General features: G+C 32.6%; 1 protein-coding gene across 3 annotated transcripts in view; it reads right to left on the reverse strand.

Moving 5' to 3' along the window:
• LOC106672803 (homeotic protein ocelliless-like) overlaps window positions 1-15096 on the reverse strand; it is a 131705-nt gene extending 116609 nt beyond the window's left edge. The window contains exons 1-2 of one of the 3 annotated variants that reach the window (XM_024226477.1): window positions 15000-15096; window positions 14800-14914 (exon numbers count right to left, since the gene is read on the reverse strand). In XM_024226477.1, the coding sequence (XP_024082245.1) occupies window positions 14800-14801 (2 nt within the window). In that variant the 5' untranslated portion in view covers window positions 14802-14914; window positions 15000-15096. Of the gene's footprint in view, window positions 1-11080; window positions 11148-14697; window positions 14715-14799; window positions 14915-14999 lie in introns of those variants that run through there. The other 2 variants (XM_014404514.2, XM_014404515.2) reach the window with 2 other exon arrangements.
• Window positions 15097-19913: the final 4817 nt, after the last annotated feature.

Genomic DNA, 19913 nt, shown 5'->3' on the forward strand with positions numbered 1-19913 from the left:
TCTATGAAAAACTTAATTATGTCAATATTAAGAAAATCTTTAAGATAGTTTTTCCCGATGATGACCATAAAAACAGGTCGAAAGCTTGGCAGTAACAATTGAATTTGCTTTTTCATCAAAAAAGATGAATTATCAGATTATTCGTGAGTAAAAAATGGTGGACAAAACTAACACTTACAACAATATTTTACATGTTGGCTTAAACCTGAATTATCACATCTGGTTTTTAAGTTATTTTTATGTTGGTCTGTTCGTTTGTCTAAAACTTTTTTTTGTATGTTTTTTGAATTGTACATTGTACTTTATATACGTAGTTATGTTATATATATGTAATATATATAGTCAGAAACGAGGTGAGTGCCCTACCAATTATAACACAATTTAATTATATATGTTAAATGTTTAATGTTAAGAAAAGTATTGTTATGGAATTTTTATGGAATTTTGTATTGGTTTAAGTTTTAGAAACTCAAGACTGATGGGTGGAGGCCTATGACCCCGAAATCAAGCTCAAAATAAAATTGTACAAGCAGAAGGGTCTTTTAGTTTCACACAACGATGCATATTAAATGGAATACCAGCCCGAAAAAGAAGAAGTCTTAGATTAAATTTAAAAACATATTCTGATTATTGATTATTGAATTTATTCAATCAACGTTTGTTTTAAAATCGCCATATTATTTTTATTAAATAATGTTCAATGTATATATTTTTTATTATCATTAAAATGTCTAATTAATGGAAGCAGTTTTTTATGGCCATTTTTAGTCTGATTAAGTAAAAGAATTTCTAAATACGACAAATAAGAAGTATGCAAAACAAGAAATTAATATCCTTGTAATAGTCACATAAAGTTAAAAAAAATCTCTTTTAAATGTAAAAATAATAACGGTGAAATTAAGAATCTTATTAACTGCTTTTCTGAAAGGCATTGATTTCTTCTTTAAAAATAACAAAAAATATCGTTTATGATTTTCATTTGTTAATTACTTAGCATAGCTTTTCCTTTGAAACTGTTTCCTGTAATTTAGAGTCTTGCCGCTTTAAATAACACGATTATTAAAAAAAGTTAATTATTAGAGGAATGTGTAAACTAAATGTGCTGTTTATTTGAAAAAAAGAAGTCGAGTCCTTTAATCTGGGGAGAGAGGATTAGGCCCTTTTATTTGCGTTCAATAAAAGCACAATGATCCATCTACGTCATTGGGGCATAAAAAAGCCCCGGATGAACAGATTCGCCTAATAAAACCCTTCTTTATTTTAATGTGGCGCATTTAGACCGATGTTGTTTACAAACAAAACACCAGTTTTCAAATCCTAAAAAATCTTCTATTTATCCCATTGGTACACGTTTATAAATATAGAAAACAAAATTTTTGATACTCTGAAAAAAATTAAAGTAAAGAAGTATGTCAGTTTATACATCGCCGTGTATTTTTCTCCGGGTAGATAAGTTTTGATAAATGATAACAGTTCTAACAACCAAGGGCCACCGGTCTTGTTTTGATCTGTACATTTTGATACGACTTGATTTGAATGAGTTAAGCCAAATTGAAAAACAGCGAGTATGTGCAGTCCAAACCGATTGCAGTATTTTCTATTCCGTCGGTTAAATTCCAAGGAACGTTTCAGCTCATCTTTCATCTCTCGGTCCCAATCTTTTAATAATTGAAATGTAAATTCGTCCGAGAAAAACCAGGACATTTCTAAAAGGGCGTTCGTCCAATTACGCACCATTAATGCTAATCTACAAGTAACGAAACAGTAATCAGTATGTACAGAGTTTATCGGTCACGAAGCGCCCTTTTATACTAGAAATGGTGTATCGAAACGGAAAGGACCAACCCTTTGATCATTGCGCGCAATTGAGATCGTGCTTCACCATCGGCCAACTTTTCATTCAAGCTGTTTCAAAAAGCCGTTGAAACGTGTAACGTATGAAAAACTGTAAACGTATAAAAAACTTTTCAAATTATGTTAGGTATATTGGCCCATGATCAAGCTTCATTCCTTCTCTGATCCCACGACCCTGACATTGTGTATTTATTTATTTTTTCTGTTTTGATAAATATCAGCGATTTTAAATTTAAACTAGACTAGCCTGTAATAATTACGACAATGATAATCGTAATATTGACACTTATATTTTTGAAATTAAATTGTAACAAGGTGATTTTTTTATAAATTTCTTTTCTCATAATTTACAGTTTATGTTCGTATTCAATCAACGCTTAGCATAGACCTTTACAGAACATAGCGGTCATTAAAATTTACCGAAAGTTCCTAAAATTTTAATTCGTTATTAAAAATAAATAAAAAATAAAAATAAATAAATAAAAAATAAAAGTTTATACATGGATATTTCATGAATGATAAAACTCGGGTTTTTTTTCAGGAATTCACGGAGACACGATCAAGAAGTTTAAAAATCTGTGCAGTTACTAAAATTACAAACGGTTTCAGGTCCGGAATATCATAGCTCATCATCATCATCATAGCTACAAATATCATAAACAAAATTTGTTTTAACTTATATATTGAAAAATACGTAAGTTATTATCAAAAAAAACTTCTAAAATGAGGACACACAGTTAAAATGGCCTCTTACACCGCACTTGCACGCCGTTTTTACAAAGCTAGAGAGAAATCAGCAAGACGGTAGAATTGACTTCTTAGAGAAACATTTATTACATTATAAGAAAGCAAAAGACGCGGGTGGATCATTTACATAAAAATATTACCTTTAAATATATTTCTACACTAATTTAGCGGTAACTCATATATGGCTGAAGATGGTTCGCACTTTGCCGACAAAATAGCGAGAAAAGGCAGACCGAGATGGTCAGAGAAGTCATACTGAAGGAAAATATAATGTTAAGTTTTTACGTAATTGTTTATCGGTTGTTTTAATATTATATTACGTTTCATTTACGTAAAAATATTATCTTTAAATATATTTCTACACTAATTTCGCGTAACTCAAACACGGCTGAAGATGGATCGCACCTTGCCGACAAAATAGCTAGAAAAGGAGGACCGAGATGACCGGGTAAGTCAAACTGAAGGAAAATATAATGTTAAGTTTTTACGTAATTGTTTATCGGTTGTTTTATTATTACATTACGCTATATTATTTCTTTGAAAAAGTTGGCAAATTGAATTTTTGAATTTGTAAAACCAATTTTAGAAGGTGTAGGTTGTTTTCACAAAAACTAATACATTACCATTTTTATGCCATAGATAGATTGCATTTGAGAAGAATGGACATCTAAAATAGGTTGAAAAATTAATACGATTGTTTAGGGGATGATTAGGGAATAATATGATAAAAATTCAATTGAGATTTTTCTTATCCCTCGTTAATTGGGTTTTTCTTGAGTGTGTTTAAGATAGTTTAATTATCAAAGTAATTATACAGATTTGGCTAAGATAATATTTGTTTTTTGTTTTTTTAACTGAAACTCTAATTTGATCTTTTCCCATGTTATGCAGTTTGATAGTCTCTGATCATCATGGTCTGCTATCCTATCTGTCTTTGGTCTGTCAGGCATCTTCAGTGGCTGGTCTTACGAATGGCACGATTGAAAAATAAAAGAGATTCTCACTGGCTATGACGAACCGAAACTTATCTGACAAACCAAAACACGGAGGACAAACAGATCGGAAACGACCGAACTCAGGCTCATCACCACGCATCACCCACATTAAATGGAAATCCCACTATTAAACTCTAATGTTTTAACAACGGCCTAGGGTTCCGATGTTAAATGTTTCAATCGTGGTTGGGTGAGTTTAATACTTAAAACCGATTTTAAGGCAGAAATTTCATTTATTTTATTAACGAGCTGCTATATCCACCTGGTATTCCAAGGGTCTTTTTCAATGTACACGGTGACACTGATTGACAAATTAGTTCCGACTTTTTATCTGCCGAGGCACCGGGTATTGAGCCAAGTGACAAGCCCACACTTTAAAGGGCGTTCAAAGGAGCCGCTTTAAATTGATGCATATTAAAATATTTCCTTGGAAAGCATTCTAACGACCAGACTAGCGTTTAAAAGAAATAATCGTATCGAGCGCGTTTCGGCAATAGGGAAGGTGTAGGAAGACAGAAGGGTCGGAATTTTTGACCCATTACCAATTGACTTCATTCCAAGAGATGATTTTCACAATTTAACTGCCCAAAAAGCTCAAAAACAAAACTAAAGTTTCTCAATTTTTTTTTAAATTTTTGTTTTGGAGTGCTTCGTCGGAAAGAAAGAGAATATTGACGCGATAATTACAGATTAACAATCGAATTCATGGTAACTGAAAATGCAAATGCTACAGGATCAAAACATTTCAAGAATCCTATTTTTTCACAAAATCGTTTCGATCGTTCCACAAAACTGTAATTTTAATTAATTATTGTTTTCGCCTTCTTCGAATATATCGAAAAAAAAATCAATATCTTCTGGTAACCGTACAACGTACGCATAAAGTTAAGTAGAAAAAGAGAACAATTTTTTTAAATTATTTAATTTTGTTTAAATCAACAAATACAGCAATAGTGCTATTTGTGAGTGCCTGTGTGTGTGTGTGTGTGTGTGTGTGTGTGTGTGTGTGTGTGTGTGTGTTGTGCTTTAGTTGATAAAACCTTATAAATTTGGTTTGAAAGCAGTACTGAATTAATGCATGACTTATCCCCAAACTGGAACTAAGTAAAAAAAATGTACAAATGAAAAGGGGGTTATAAGCAGGGAGAGGCACCACTACGAACTTATAAAAAAAATACACGACTAAACAGAAAATAAAATTTTATATATTACTAGAAAAAAATCGTGTAATTTAATGTGCCTAATTTATGCCATGCCTAATTACAGCATTACAACATTAATAAAGGTGTAATTGTAAGCTCATAAATATAAACAACATCGTTTATAAACAATTATTTAATGTGGTCGTTGTTGATCATTTTGGTTTTGAAAGTATTGGGTTGTCCGGAAAATAATGCAGGATTTTAAGTTTTCATTAAAAAAAATCTATATAAAATATTCTGTTTACGTTTACAGGATTACTAATCCTCTTCCAAATGATATTGTTTGTTTACCTCTGTAGCATTCCGCTACTTGGAAATAATTCAGTCATCCTTATAATGTCAAAGCGAGAATTTCGTACGATTTTCTTTTACGAGTTTAAACTCGGCCGAAGCGGAGCCCAAACGGCTAGAAACATTAACCAAGTCTGGGGCGAGGGTTGTGTTAATGAGTGCACTGTGCAAAGGTGGTTTAAAAAATTTCGGGAGGGAGATTTCAGCCTTGAAGATGAAGAAGGTCGTGGAAGGCCTTCCTCTCTTAATGATGATGTTCTGCGATCAGTGGTGGGTGCAGAGCAACTCAAAGTCAGTAAAACGACCGTCGCTGACCACCTCAAGGCGATTGGAAAAGTGAAAAAACTCGAAAATTGGGTTCCACACTCATTAAACGATCGCCAAAAAAATCAGCGCTTTGATGTTTGTGCATCACTTCTTTGTCGAAACAAAAATGACCCATTTCTGGCCAGAATTGTTACATGTGACGAAAAGTGGATTCTCTACGATAACACTAGACGTTCTGGACAGTGGCTCGACAAAGGAGAAGCTCCAATACATTTTCCAAAGCCCCCAACTCATCAAAAAAAGGTAATGGTTACGGTATGGTGGGCTTCATTTGGTTTAATACACTACAGCTTCTTAAATCCTGGCGAAACCATCAATGCTGAATCATACTGTAACCAAATTAATACCATGCATCAGAAATTGGCAGTAATGAAGCCCTCTTTGGTCAATCGGAAAGGGCCCATTTTGTTGCATGACAACGCTCGACCACATGTGTCACGTGTAACGTCACAAAAATTATTGGAGCTTGGCTATGAAACTTTGCCTCACCCACCCTACTCTCCGGACCTCTCGCCTACTGACTACCATTTTTTTAGACACCTGGACCACTACTTAGAACACATAATATTCAAAAATCAAACGGAACTGGAAAATGCATTTATTGACTTTATCAATTCTAAAAATTCTGAATTCTACTCAGACGGAATTAATAAGTTACCAACACGTTGGGAGAAATGTATTGAGAGTATGGGAAATTATTTTGATTAAAGAACATTGCTTTAAAGTAACTAGTTTCTTTTTTTTTGTTTAATACCAAAATCCTGCATTATTTTCCGGACAACCCAACAAATAATCTGAAGTCTTCACACAAATAGGGTTGTGTAATTCTTTTTGTGGTTCTGCGGAGCGACGTCCGCGTGCCCAGGTTGTAAGTAGGGAGAAGCACCACTACGAACTTATAAAAAAATACAACGACTATACAGAATTAACACAGATACATCGCCGAAAATGCCGAAATGGGTCTAACAGACCAAAACGATAGGTTACGATCAAATGCCAAATCATCATCCCGTTGATCACATGGAGAAATCACACAAAATTGTTATTTAATATATGCAGTATTATGTTAGAAAACTGTAACGTTAATTAAAAGCAAGCATTATTGCTTACAAAATTATAATTGTCTCTGTGAATTCAATTTGTACATTTTGTTTATTAATTTTTCATTATAGACAATTTTAGACAGTTATTCTACATCTGCAACAATCTACACTGCCGTTTTTTTCCTCCAGAAGGGGACTGAATAACACTTAAATAAATATTCTCTCTCTCTCTCTCTCTCTCTCTCTCTCTCTCTCTCTCTCTCTGTGTGTGTGTGTGTGTGTGTGTAAGTGAGGGTTAACCCCGTCCTTTATATTTATGATGCTTTTTAGAGACGAGTTTTAAGTTGTACTCACATTAAATCAATTTTCTCCAACAATTGTCACATCTTTGAAAAAAAAGTGTAAGTGAACATCGCGAACATTTGCACAATAAAGAATAAGCCTTGATAATTAAGGCTGAAGTTGATTACAGAAGGGGGGGCGATTGATTTATCAAACCTTTGGAATTTATCTACAGAAATAGCAGAATTTGATTTTTCTAATCGAGCATTTATCACGTTTAAACAGAACTGTTTTGATTAATTGTTTCTATGCGTATCAGTAATTCAACACCTTTAATATCATATCTTCGGGTAGCTTCGTTTCGGTTTAAAAATAGCAGAACCTGATTTAGAAGAATCAATAATGTTGTTGTTACAAACGAAAAAAGCAAATATTTTATTTGTTATTCTTATTAATGAAACAGTCTGTTTTGATACGCTTGTTGCTAAAATTAATCTCTCTTACTCACAATTTAAAACAATAAAGCCACAAAACACAAAATCGATATCGAATATTGTATTTCAGGTCTATTTAATACCGTGTAGAATGCGCGTAATCACGTTTTTATTGTAATTTTCCGTAATATAGGTCGTAAAATAGGTTTTTTCAAAATATTAATATAATAATTTTATTGTAATTTACCCATGTTGTATCAAAACATGTGAAACAATAAAAAATTATAGCATATTTTATTTAAAAAAAAAAAAAAAAGGTGAGATCCTTTTACAACATAATTTTATTAGTTTAAAATAAAAATGTGTGGTTTGCATATAACTCAGAATAAGCCGTCAATAAAGTCTACCAATTTAGATATTATTACAACATATTTTTTGTTTCTTTGTGCTTTATTTAACTGCAACAAAATTGTTATTGAAGAACGCTTTCAAATACTGTGTCTTAACTTTTTTGCGCGTTAAACACGTAATATTATATTTTATTGTTAATGAAGTTGGTAGGGGGCAAAGAAAATTGCACATCACAATGATTTTTTCCTTAAAAAAAAAACAGAATACAAATTATCCATTCCATTATTTCAAATCGTTGACCGTACAAAAGATAATATAAAATACTTAAAGTGTGGCTGTTCTTTAAATTGGAAAGTAATAAGCAATGACGGTTTATCATATAAATACTTGATTTATTCCAAATTCTTTTTATTAATTTAGTTCGGTGGTAAATCTAGGTATTTAGTTATTTTTGTGAATTAAAACATCAAATACTTTTTATGCATTATTTTTCAATCGCAACGCATTTCGAGCCATGTTGCTGGTCGGTCTTCCAAACTGTACCTATTTAGTTCTATTTAGCTAAAATAACAGTTTTGAAGAGGGACCAGGGACGTGGCCCCGAAATCCACAGCGATTGAAAAATATGGCATAAAAAATAATTGGTGTTTTAGTTCACAAAAATAACCAACAACCTAGATTATGAATAATTGTTTTCTTATTTTATTTTGCTATGAACAGATGACATAAACAACAATATTTAAGGTTCGCAATATTTGTTGACTTCAGATGGATTTCGGGCTTACTGAGTATTATCGTAAATGCCTTAAACGATTATTTAAAGAGCGGCCAAACTAAAAACGAATCGTTAAAGTATTTTCACTTTTGAAATAATATTATTTTGATTGTACAATCTGATGATACAATTATGATCGTAGAAGTATCAAATATTTTTAAAAGTAATAGTACTACCAAATCGTTTTAGATGTTGCAACACTAGAATTCGGAAAGCAAATTTACAAAAGTTACAAGATCCGATTAGTTGCAGTGATTAAGCAAAGCTGATTTTACTTAATCCGTTAAGAATTATTTGTAAACAAGAATTATTTGATTTTAATGTTTCTAACTCTGTTTATATCAACAAGCATCCATCCCTAAACATGCTAAGAAAATAAGGTGACTGACTTTGCAAAATGAAAATAGGAAATATAGCAACGAAGTAACAAAATGAAAATAAGAAATATAGCAACGAAGTAAATGTTAAGTATTCCTTTAGTTTAATATTCATTTTCTAGTATGCACTGATTCAATATTGGGTGTAGTATATGTATTAGATATAGTTAAAAATAAATATTTCTTACAAACTTATAAGATATTATATTAAAAAAAGAGAATAATCTGAATTTTGGTATGGTTATGGATGGGAAAAAATCAGTTTTAATCTATCAAGTTTCGACGTATTTTAAAGTCATCATCAGCGCAAATAATCTTACAGGTGTCTACGAATTGACCTAATTAATTTTTTAATAGATGGTTGCAAATTGCTTTCAAGTCCTAACATGGCAAGGCGACCGTACTGACTAGGCTTTTTTTCCAGTATATTTCAACTACGAGGTTATACGAACTGATATTCGTGAGTAAAAAATTAGTCGATACATCCAACACTTAAACAGAATAGTTATTCAGATATCGTGAGATGCTGTCGGGTGTGATGTAGGTTTCAGAAAAACATTTTCTTTATAGTGCCAACGTTTCGATCTTTTATTGAGCCCTGGAGATGATCTCAATAAAAGATCGAAACGTTGGCACGATAAAGAAAATGTTTTTCTGAAACCTACATCACACCCGACCGCATCTCACGATATCTGAATAACTATCGATTAACGGTCACTAATCTCTACACACTTAAACAGAATGTGAAGGTGCCAGTTGGAAAAAATCCCTTACAAAGTTATCAAAAAAACAGGAGAGCGATATATATCCGCAACTTTTTCACTCAGGAGAAGCTATGGAAGTGGTCGTGTTTTGGTTTGAATTCTATGAAGGTCGCGCAAACTTGATCTTCATCAAGGGTAGACGTGTTATCAGATGTTGTTCCTTATGTGCCACTAATTGGCGACGGTTTTATTTTTATACATGACAATGCAAGGCCCCACGCGACTAGCATAGTTGGTGTCTAATTGAAACGGGCATACTGTAGTGGCCAGCATGTAATCCCGACTTAAACCCTTTCGAACCCCTTTGGGACGAGTGGTACATTCCTCTTCAATTTGTTTTTATAATTGAATTGCAGGTTCATTACTCAGTAGATTTCATGAAGAAATCTCACAATAAAATGACATGATGCAACGGTCTGAACAGAGTTCAAATTTTCTAAGCGGATATCGCCTAAGTTCCTCTTCTTATTTATTATTGTTTTAAGATTTATATTTTTCTTAAATTTCATTGTATTAAAAGAAATTAAAAAGTAATGTTGCTTCGTTAACGCTTAGGTTAATACCTTACCGCAGCGGATCATTGTATTTTAAATTCTGTTCATTGTACTTAATATCTTCTTTAGCATAAGATAAATATAATTTTGAAAAATACGAAATTCTTTATTTTTAAAATAATCACTTAGATCATTGGAAAAAACTGAACAACTGGTCCGCAAATCTTCTTTCAGCTTCATATGAGCTGTGCCCGTCGAGGAATCCTGCCGATCAGTCGATTCTATCAAGTTAGAATTACAGTTGACAAAATAAATTTAGAAAAAAAAAGAGTAACGATACAAATAAAACATTGAATAAAAATTATCTGTTTGTAAATGCCGGCAGTTTGACATTTTCTTTTTATTTATTTTATTTTTAAAAAGAATATTTATCAAAAAGTATTTGTTTAAAAATATTTAAAGTTCAGGATAACGGACGAATATAGTTTTTACCAAGATGTGAGCTTGTTCGTACTATGTACTTTTTTTCAATAGTTATAATTATTATATTACAATTGTAAAAAACTTTTTAATCTCAGAAATAAATGTAACTTGAATATCGCACAAAAGGGGACGACATGCGTCATTTAAAAAAAAAAAGACATCTTCCAATTTTTGGCTTCAAAAACCTACACAATTATAATTAACCATAATGGAAAACAGGAAGTAAATCACAAAAGAAAAGCAACACTTCTATCAACATATTGAAATAAAAAGATTTTTTAAAACTGTTTCAACAGTAAAGTAATTACTGAAAATATATTACTATAAAATGTTGGTCTGATTTAAGAACTTGGTCAATTGGTGGCTGGAAGCACTTTTGGAAGCTTTTACATCACTAGCACCATCTCGCGGCCAAAAATTTCAGATTTTCCAGCATCTTTATTTTTCTTTGAAATGAAAAAGTGATTTTTGATGTAAATACTGGTTTAAAAAGGTAGGATTATGAGGAGACTTATCATCAGGGCTGATAGTGATCAAAAAGGAACCACCTTGTGGGTAAGAGGATGTGTCAAAATCAGCAAAATAGGTCGTAAATCGTCCCCAGATGAGGATGAGATTTTATTTCCCTCGAACATTTTGAAAAAAACCAAACTTCTCTTACCTTCAAAGTGGTTGAGGAGTAAAAGGAAGACGGAACGGAATCAAAGCGAAGGCGGCCGGGCCACTACTGGCATAGGTGGAAGAAGACTGGCGTTTAGTACGCTGCCCGTCCGCCGCGAGCGCTGTCTCCGAGAAGATGGCCGACGTCCCTCGACTCCCATTGGCCGGCCCGCCACGCCCCCGCCCCCCGTCGTTTCCCCCCTTTTTTTCCCTTTTCCACCCCCGTGAAATATTAATTTTTTATCCTGCACTTGACCACCCCCGGAGGCTGGCTCCCACCCCACAAATAACCAATCATTTTTAGACCCTCGCCTTCTCTCCGCTCCGGGGGGAAAATGCAATTACTTCACCTACCTTTTGTATAAATATTAAAACAAGGGCGGAAAATATCATTCATATTAATTTTATTTACTGCAAAGGGCATTAAGTCCTCTGCAGCGTCATTGCAGCTCAACTGGGAAATCTTTCATCCCTGCTTTGTTCCATCTCGTTCCCAATTAAAAACACATTCCTGTCCCAAACAAAGCACGATCCTCATTTTAACTCTCTCCAAACAAATAGTTTCAAATTACAAATATATACTACACAAAAATTAGGTCAATATCGATGATCACTCATGATGACTCCATAGTATCGACTTAATTGCTATTGCTTCTTTTCTTATACTTTCCTGGATTAACTGCATTCCTACATAACGAATAATAGTTCACTGTCTTGTTGAAAAAGCAAATTCAGTTGATACTGTTAACATTTTGACCTATTTTAAGGTCATCATCAGGGCAAAACAAACTTAAATATGTCTACAAATTGACATAATTAAGTTTTTAATGGTAGACTATAACCTACAGTCCTTGGCAATGTTGGAACTGAGTTAATCATCAAAGAAATTTCAAATCATCTAATAATAACATGATCTTTTTACATAATTTCCAGTTATAATTAAACACGAAGCCAGACCGTTATTTTAACATGCACCTTTCAAAAAAATCTTTTAAAACTATCTATGCACATAGATACTATTTATCTATAGATATATATGTATTAGGGCGGGTGTTCCTCAGGGATGCATACCTGGCCTATTTCTATTTTCAATATACTTTGCAGATATTCATACACACGTTAAAATTTTAACGCGATTGTATCCTTACACGTCACTCGTACCCCTTCATAAACACTCAATACTTACAGCAACATCTGGATGAATTAACAGTACGGTTCACTAAGCGAAAAAACTGAACAAAAAGCGTACAAATAAATTTCACCCTGTGAAAAGCATCTGTCTTCAAGTGTGTACAAATGGAACACCATTATCTACCTTGTGCATGATCATAGACTGTTCATCGATAAACAACTGACTTGAAATCCCCACCCAAGACAGAAAAGACAAGAAACAAACCGACTACTTGACTCACGGTCAAAATTAGAAATGGAATACAAACACAGTCATGATATCCGCCTCCCAGTTGTTCTTGAAACCCAACCGGCGGACTTAGTTTGAGAAGTCGACTTAGTGCATATTATTGACTTATTGCTCTTTTGTCTATTTTCTTTAACTTTTATGTTAAAACTGCATTCATGACACAAAGGACAATCATCCTCGACAACAGACCTCTTGTAATATAAACTTTTAAAAATACACATTATCATACTTTCTGGTTTGCATAAAGTATCTGAATTTCCTCTAGAGGTCTGCAGGTTTAATGTGATTTTGTTTCCGATCATTTCTATCCAACTATCCTCGCTATTTTAAAGACAACGAAACTATGCTCAAAATTTAATAGAAAGAGTTATGATATATATGATGAGAGCATATATTAATTCAATAGTTGAAATCGATACTCAAAAATAAAATTGATTTTAGATATCCAGATTTCGAGCATTATACGCTCATCATCAGATTGAATAGGAATCTACATGTACGTTTTACAACATAAATTGTAAACTGTGACTTGTGGTAAAAGACACACTTAACCAGACCACTTAACACTGACAATTAAGATGATATTATGATTATTATGATGGTGATGACGGGTACAACGATCAAATAAAGTGGTGACGCGTAATTACGATGTGAACACAATCAAATAAAGCTGTAGTGTCGAATGGTAATTATGATGTGTCACCACGTCATCATTCATCATGCATAGTACATTGGTCATTTTGATAGAACTCTTCTACAGTAAACAAAACTTTGTAAATTATATATTTCACATGGTATAAACAAACTTCTAACTATAGCGATAAATGTCTATGACAATAATAACAACGTAATTGTTATTACCTGTTTTCTTTAACTTTTAATTTTTCAGCAGACCTTTTCTAACAAAAACGTTTAAAACAACAAGCGTTTCATTTATTTTAATTTATATGTATACTAAACCAAAAATATATGAAAATTGATCAATGTAGATTTTTCAAGGTAACCGCATAATAACCGCTTGATTGTTATTAATCCCCTGTTATTTACTCTCTGCATGAAGTTTAGAAAAATTGATCATTATTGATTTCAATCTTTTTGACAACCCTCACCAACACTGGTAAACTCTCTGCTACTGTTAGAAGAATGTAGGACTATCGGTCAATGGCATCTGAGAAAACGTCTGCATAACATGGGCATATTCTATGATGACAAAATGAGGAGGAAGAAACTCCAGACCCATATAATCTTCGAATGCGAAACAACCGCTCAATGGTGACATAACTTGGAATACAAAGAAAACCAAGGGAAAGGCATTATAGCAACGACAGTCAATATATTAGTACTCCTTTAAAAAAACGGATCGAGTTGATTGCATTTAACTAAGGACCTAGGAAAGTACAATAAGCCAGAAGGCTGCAATACTGGGGGGAAAATGCCGCGGCTTCCTTGTATCAATTCATCATCATCATTTTAACTAGGAATGCAAACATTTCAATGGGCGATTCAATATTTTATTTGTATGTATTAGCAAACGTAATAACGTATTGAACAATTAATATAATAAGTTACGAATCGATGGATTTCATCGAATTCATATTATGATTTAGAGCTGTCTGAAACCCAATTTTACAAAATTCAATCTGTGGTGTCGCATCGGAGGCCGGTAAAATTCAATCGATCCATCAATTTTTATTATGTGATATAATGTATTTTATAGGTGGGAAACCAGGGGTATTAAAGATAATAAAGGCTTAAAGCAGATTACAAGATTTCAAATTTTTCCGTACAAACGCCGAAAATTTGAACTGCAAATATATTAAAATATTCAGGCTTCGCTTTAAAGAACGAGAAGGGTCTCGAATAGGAACAAAACTTGTAAAACAGTACATTTATCATAATTCGTATATGCTTCCTAAAGTTGATTAAATTTTTAATTATCGATTTTACAAGGTTTACTATTTATAAGTACAATCCAAGTATTAGTTGGACTTTTAACTACGCACGATTGATAAAATGCACATACCTTTGTATTGGCTCGATTTAAAAAAAAAATTTAATTTAATTTAAACAAATAAAATAAAAAACAGTATATGTAGAAGTAACTATTTTACAATGTTAAACTAGTGATAAAGTGTGTACTTTGTCCGTTCGGCGCTGATTTTGAATAAAGCTAGGTTTGGAGTTTGAATTAGACTTACATTAATTTCAAGAGAATTTACGTGCTTTGGTACGAAACTTGTAACATTCAAGGCACACTGTTTTATTAATGGCCAATGATCGTAAAGATAAAAGCTACTTACATTATACAGCGTGTTTGGAGATCTCAGACGACTAATTCTTAATTTTCAGACGTATTTGTTGTTTTGAATGGGATTAAAATGTCACACGGCCTTCTTCGACACGATAGTGGCAAAACTGAAATTCAATCAGACCTTCAGTTTAAAAACACAACACAGTTGTTTTTTATAGTTGGTTGAGAAACTTTTGTTTATTTACTCACAACGGTTGAAATTGGAAATGAACTTTTGCTGTATTATTTCCCGAGGCAAATTACTCGTTTCAATTATTTTCACTTTTGTAAAATTTGTTTTTATGATCTACAAAAAACATTGCGATAATATTTATACACTTACTTACTTCAGAGCATAATGTTAAAATTAAAAAAAATTAAATTTAATATATAAACATGTCTCAATTACAATTTACGCGCTTTCTGCTTGTGTATATTTATTAAAGAAACACCTCGAAACCCACAAGAAATATGTAATTTTTGACTAAATGATCAAAAAGGAAACGTTATTTTAAATAATACTTATTGTTCTACTTGTTGTACTAAAGAATTCATCCACTTAACAGAGGCTAAAATTTAAAAAAAAATTTATCTCCCACGACTTTCTCATTGCCTTTACTTTGTTCGTGCATTTGATCAAATAGACGTGCAACAGTTTATTCTATTTAGTTTTTACAACGACTTGATTTCTCTCTCTCTCTCTCTCTCTCTCTCTCTCTCTCTCTCTCTCTCTCTCTCTCTCTCTCTCTAAATATAAAAAATCTTTTCTTATAATAAGTATGTACCTATATAATGATTTACCCTATTAGAATGATAAATTAAGGAACTTTCAACATAGAAGAAATGAAAAAACTTTATGTAAAACTACTAATAAAGAATGATAAATAATTGAATTTATTATATTTGTTAAGTATTCAAAAATGATAGTGTATTGTATGTTATTTTGCAAATTTGTAAGTTCTTTTCAGAATAGATAATAGATTTATTACAGTTATCTATCTACATCTATAAATAACAATTATTAATAACATTATTAGTAATAATTGATTTTCTGATAACTTAAATTCATTTTTTAAATCATATCTAGGACTGAAAGCAGTGTGTAAAAACTGTACTGAAAATTGTTCAGAGTGAATAATAAGTAGAGAGGTTCCATAAGGATCAACGGTATCATACTTCTTTTTTACATATATTTCAACCAAATATTTAACATAATAAAAATAGTTCATGTGTAATGGTTGTCGATGATCTAAGTATATACAAGGATAAAAAATTACAAAACATAGATAGCTATAAAATTTAAATAAAGACTTAAAAAGTATATCAGAATTGAGTAAAAATCATAGATTAACATAGAATTCAAAGAAGAGAAAAATAAATAAAAATAATTCGACATAAATCTTGATGGAATAGATCTAAAATGTGAAAAATGTAAAAAGTCTTGATATTCACATTTTATCAAATTTGGTTTGGCAGAAACAAAATTTGATGGCATTAAACAAAAAGTATTTGCAAAAAATGTATGCTATATAACTTATTAAAATATAAAACTGGTAATATTTGGTTAATAGTTTTATATTACCCCCATCAACGCTCAGTTAGATTAGCTTGATAAATTTGTCTCTAGATTGATAGAACTGCGAAAGAGCGCGCCTATTACCTATCTTAAGGTCAAAATTGCAGGCGTTTAATGACTTTGATGTCGATAACCTAGACTTTATTCGCTGGGCAGGACGGATAAGACCGAGATCTGACCCTGGATTAGCAACAACACAAAAACAGGTGAGATCCGCTGAAAAACATTTCCTCTTAACATGTTTAACTGTATTGTTCGTAAAATGGTCAAACGCTTAAACTAAATACTTCAAATTGACTTTCAAATTATATGTACCACATATGGACTTTTTTGCTTTTATGAATGTTTTGTTTGATTATGTATACAAAGCTTAAAAAGGAGTCAGCCGCATTGTGCAATTTCCATTATTATCTAGAGCTCCTCATTAAGCGTAAGAGTAAAAAGTTACCACATCCCGAAGCTTTGTTAAGAACTCCACAGTTATCCTTCGGGGGTGGGCTTTTCCTCTCTGGAGTAGGAATCTAAGCTTGCATAGATCTTTGCACGATCATATTTCATACGAACGTGATGGTAATAAAAGACAAAGTAAATTTTGCTTATTAGTTTTTTTAAAATAAATTGTATATAGCAAAACAAGTATTTTTAATAAGGCTGCTTTATTGAATTTAATTTTTTTAATTAGCAGATGTGTTATGCCAGTTGTACGGCTAGAATTTAAAAAGTTCCTTCACTCCTAAGAGAAGTGACATTGAATTAATAATGGCCGAAGATTAGATTATATTTGTGGTATTTTTTTCGGAGCCTTTTCCCCGGCTCCCGTTATCGAAGGCTGCTGCTCCCCGGGCGGGTTGACACTCGATATAATCCCTTAAAAGAAAGTCAGGGTGATATTTCAGCCGGTGATTACGCCGGCTTTTTTTATTCGGGAGGGAGCGAGGAGAACAATAAAACGACGAGAAAGAGAGAGAAAGATGGAGAGAGAGAGAGGCTGACGCGTCGAGGTGAAGGAGAGCGAGAGAGAGAGAGAGAGAGGCTGACGCGTCGAGGTGAAGGAGAGCGAGAGAGAGAGAGAGAGAAAGGCACGGCGGCATAAAGGGAGAAGGGAGTGTTATGGAGGGATGTGGAGAAGTTTATGTGTGATAATTACCATAAAGGCGGCCCCATATCCGGATCCCCAGCTACTGGTCTTCAGCTCAGTTGATTTATTCATATCTGATTTATAAACAGCCGCCCGACTCCCTTCCCATCCACCCAAACCCAAACCCTTTCAACCTCGACTCCGACTATCTTTTCTTCCCTATTTATTTACTCAAAATACATATCTGTTTATTAACGGTGATATTATTGCCTAAATTGGGAAATGGGATACGAATTTACAACTGTTACAAATATATAACAATTAATGTGTTTGTACTTCTGTCAGTCTTGAGTGCATTTTTGTGCATTGCATATTTTCTTTTGGCCTTATATAATCCAACCTCAACGGCTCTGACCAGATTAAAGAATTGATTTTCTATTCGGTTGAACGTACCTATATCATCGACATCATCACAGGCCAAAATCTGTATCGACCTGTGGTGTATTCTCTCTGCTCTCTGGATGTCTTCCCTATTTATTTACTCAAAATACATATCTGTTTATTAACTTAACGGTGATATTATTGCCTAAATTGGGAAATAGTAAACGAATGAAACGAATTTAAAACTGTAAAACCTATAAAAATAATAATTTTTATTTATTACATGACATTTATGTAGATATTTTAGATTTACACATAGAAAAAGACGATTATATAATTTTTAAAACCCTATAACGTGTAATTTAAAATAAGATTTATTACACACATACATTTGATGGAAATTGGTCCAAATCTATGTTAGTTCCATTATCATGATCATATAATGATCATAATTAATATTCGACAATACCACTTTATTTGATTCTTTTCCCCAACGTGAAAACCGTCTAATGCCATTATTTCATTCATTGTTGTAGCTAACATCATAATTAACACGCAATTGTCGAAACGGTCATCATAATCACTTCATCTGCAGTTGTTATCGTGGTACTCGACACATCCTAAAATAATCAAGGCCCAACTCATACGTTCAGCACATATCCTCATCACTTTATTTCTTAACATCGTCATGATTGTTATGTACAAAGCAACCCCATCGCTCCAGGGGTAGTTGTTATCATCATCACAACTATTACTGTTATCTTCATCATAATAATATAAAAACTTTGAAGTTTCAGTAATCAACATACGTAGTTAGTAGCTCTTGCAGGTTAGTTATAAGAAAGTTATAACTAACAATATTTACTTTGTATATTTTTTTAAGTTCATCATATTCATCACCACCATAATTACCTTCCAGCACTTCATTGTATTGTTTTCACAATTTTCACCATCACCTTATTTGATTACTGCTAACATCATCCTCATCATTAGTATCCATTATCATTTTATTTTGTTTTCATTAGCACATACCATCCAACAACGCCATTTTATTTTATTGTTTCCATCTTTATCACTACCATCCAACAGGATCACATTGTTTGTTCGTTGGCATCATCTATAGAATCCAACGCCATCATTTTATTTTATTGTTGCCAACATAATCATAGTCATATAACACTCTTTTTTTTCTTTTTTTTATTACCAACTCATCTTTACCATTAGTATCCAACATCACCATTTTATTTTATTATTTTATTATTTAACATTACCATCGAATAGAATCACTTTTATTGTTGATATCATCATCCTTAGTTCCCGATACTAACATTTCATTTTCTTGTTGTCAACATCATCATATCATTAGCATGCATCATTACTATCTTGTTTTATTTAACACCATTATCATCCAACGTCGCCACCTTACTTGATATTTTACATCCTTATCATTACCATCCACAGAATCACTTTAGTTGATTGTTGACATCATCATATAATACCATCACTTTGTTGGTGGCTTTGATTGTAACAACCTTCAAGACCATCTTAATAATCGCTTAATCCCACCACTGTAATATTTCCAGCACTGATATTGGTCGTTTTCGTTCATCCGTCTGTCTTCTTTAATTAGTTTCACCATCATAATTATCATCCAAAAACTCTACTGTAGCAGTTGTCCAGGAAACAACATTTAACAACCATTGTTGTTGTCGACCTTATAATCATTCGATACACTATCACCACTATCTAATATTATGGTTGGGGCATCGTCATTTTACTAATGAATATCGGCCCAAACCTCCATGTATAAGTCGTCATTCCGCCATTGGCTCTCTCACAATACACATTCACGCTAATAAATACATTCAGTCTCAACATACACAAAAAACACATGGTTAAACAGCTATGTTTCCTCTAAAAATCGGAACAGAGGACCACAAGTATTTTGCCAAAGAAATATCCCTAATTTATTAATTTTAGCTATATATAAATAGTATTTTTTTACTGAACATACAATCTCGCTATTTAGACATGTCATTCGGGTTCTGTCAGATCAAAACAACAAAGCACAGTAGAGGGACCAAAATGG

Source organism: Cimex lectularius, unplaced genomic scaffold (genome assembly GCF_000648675.2).
Source record: "Cimex lectularius strain Harlan isolate CLEC.00 unplaced genomic scaffold, Clec_2.1 scaffold143, whole genome shotgun sequence".
NCBI lineage: Eukaryota > Metazoa > Arthropoda > Insecta > Hemiptera > Cimicidae > Cimex > Cimex lectularius.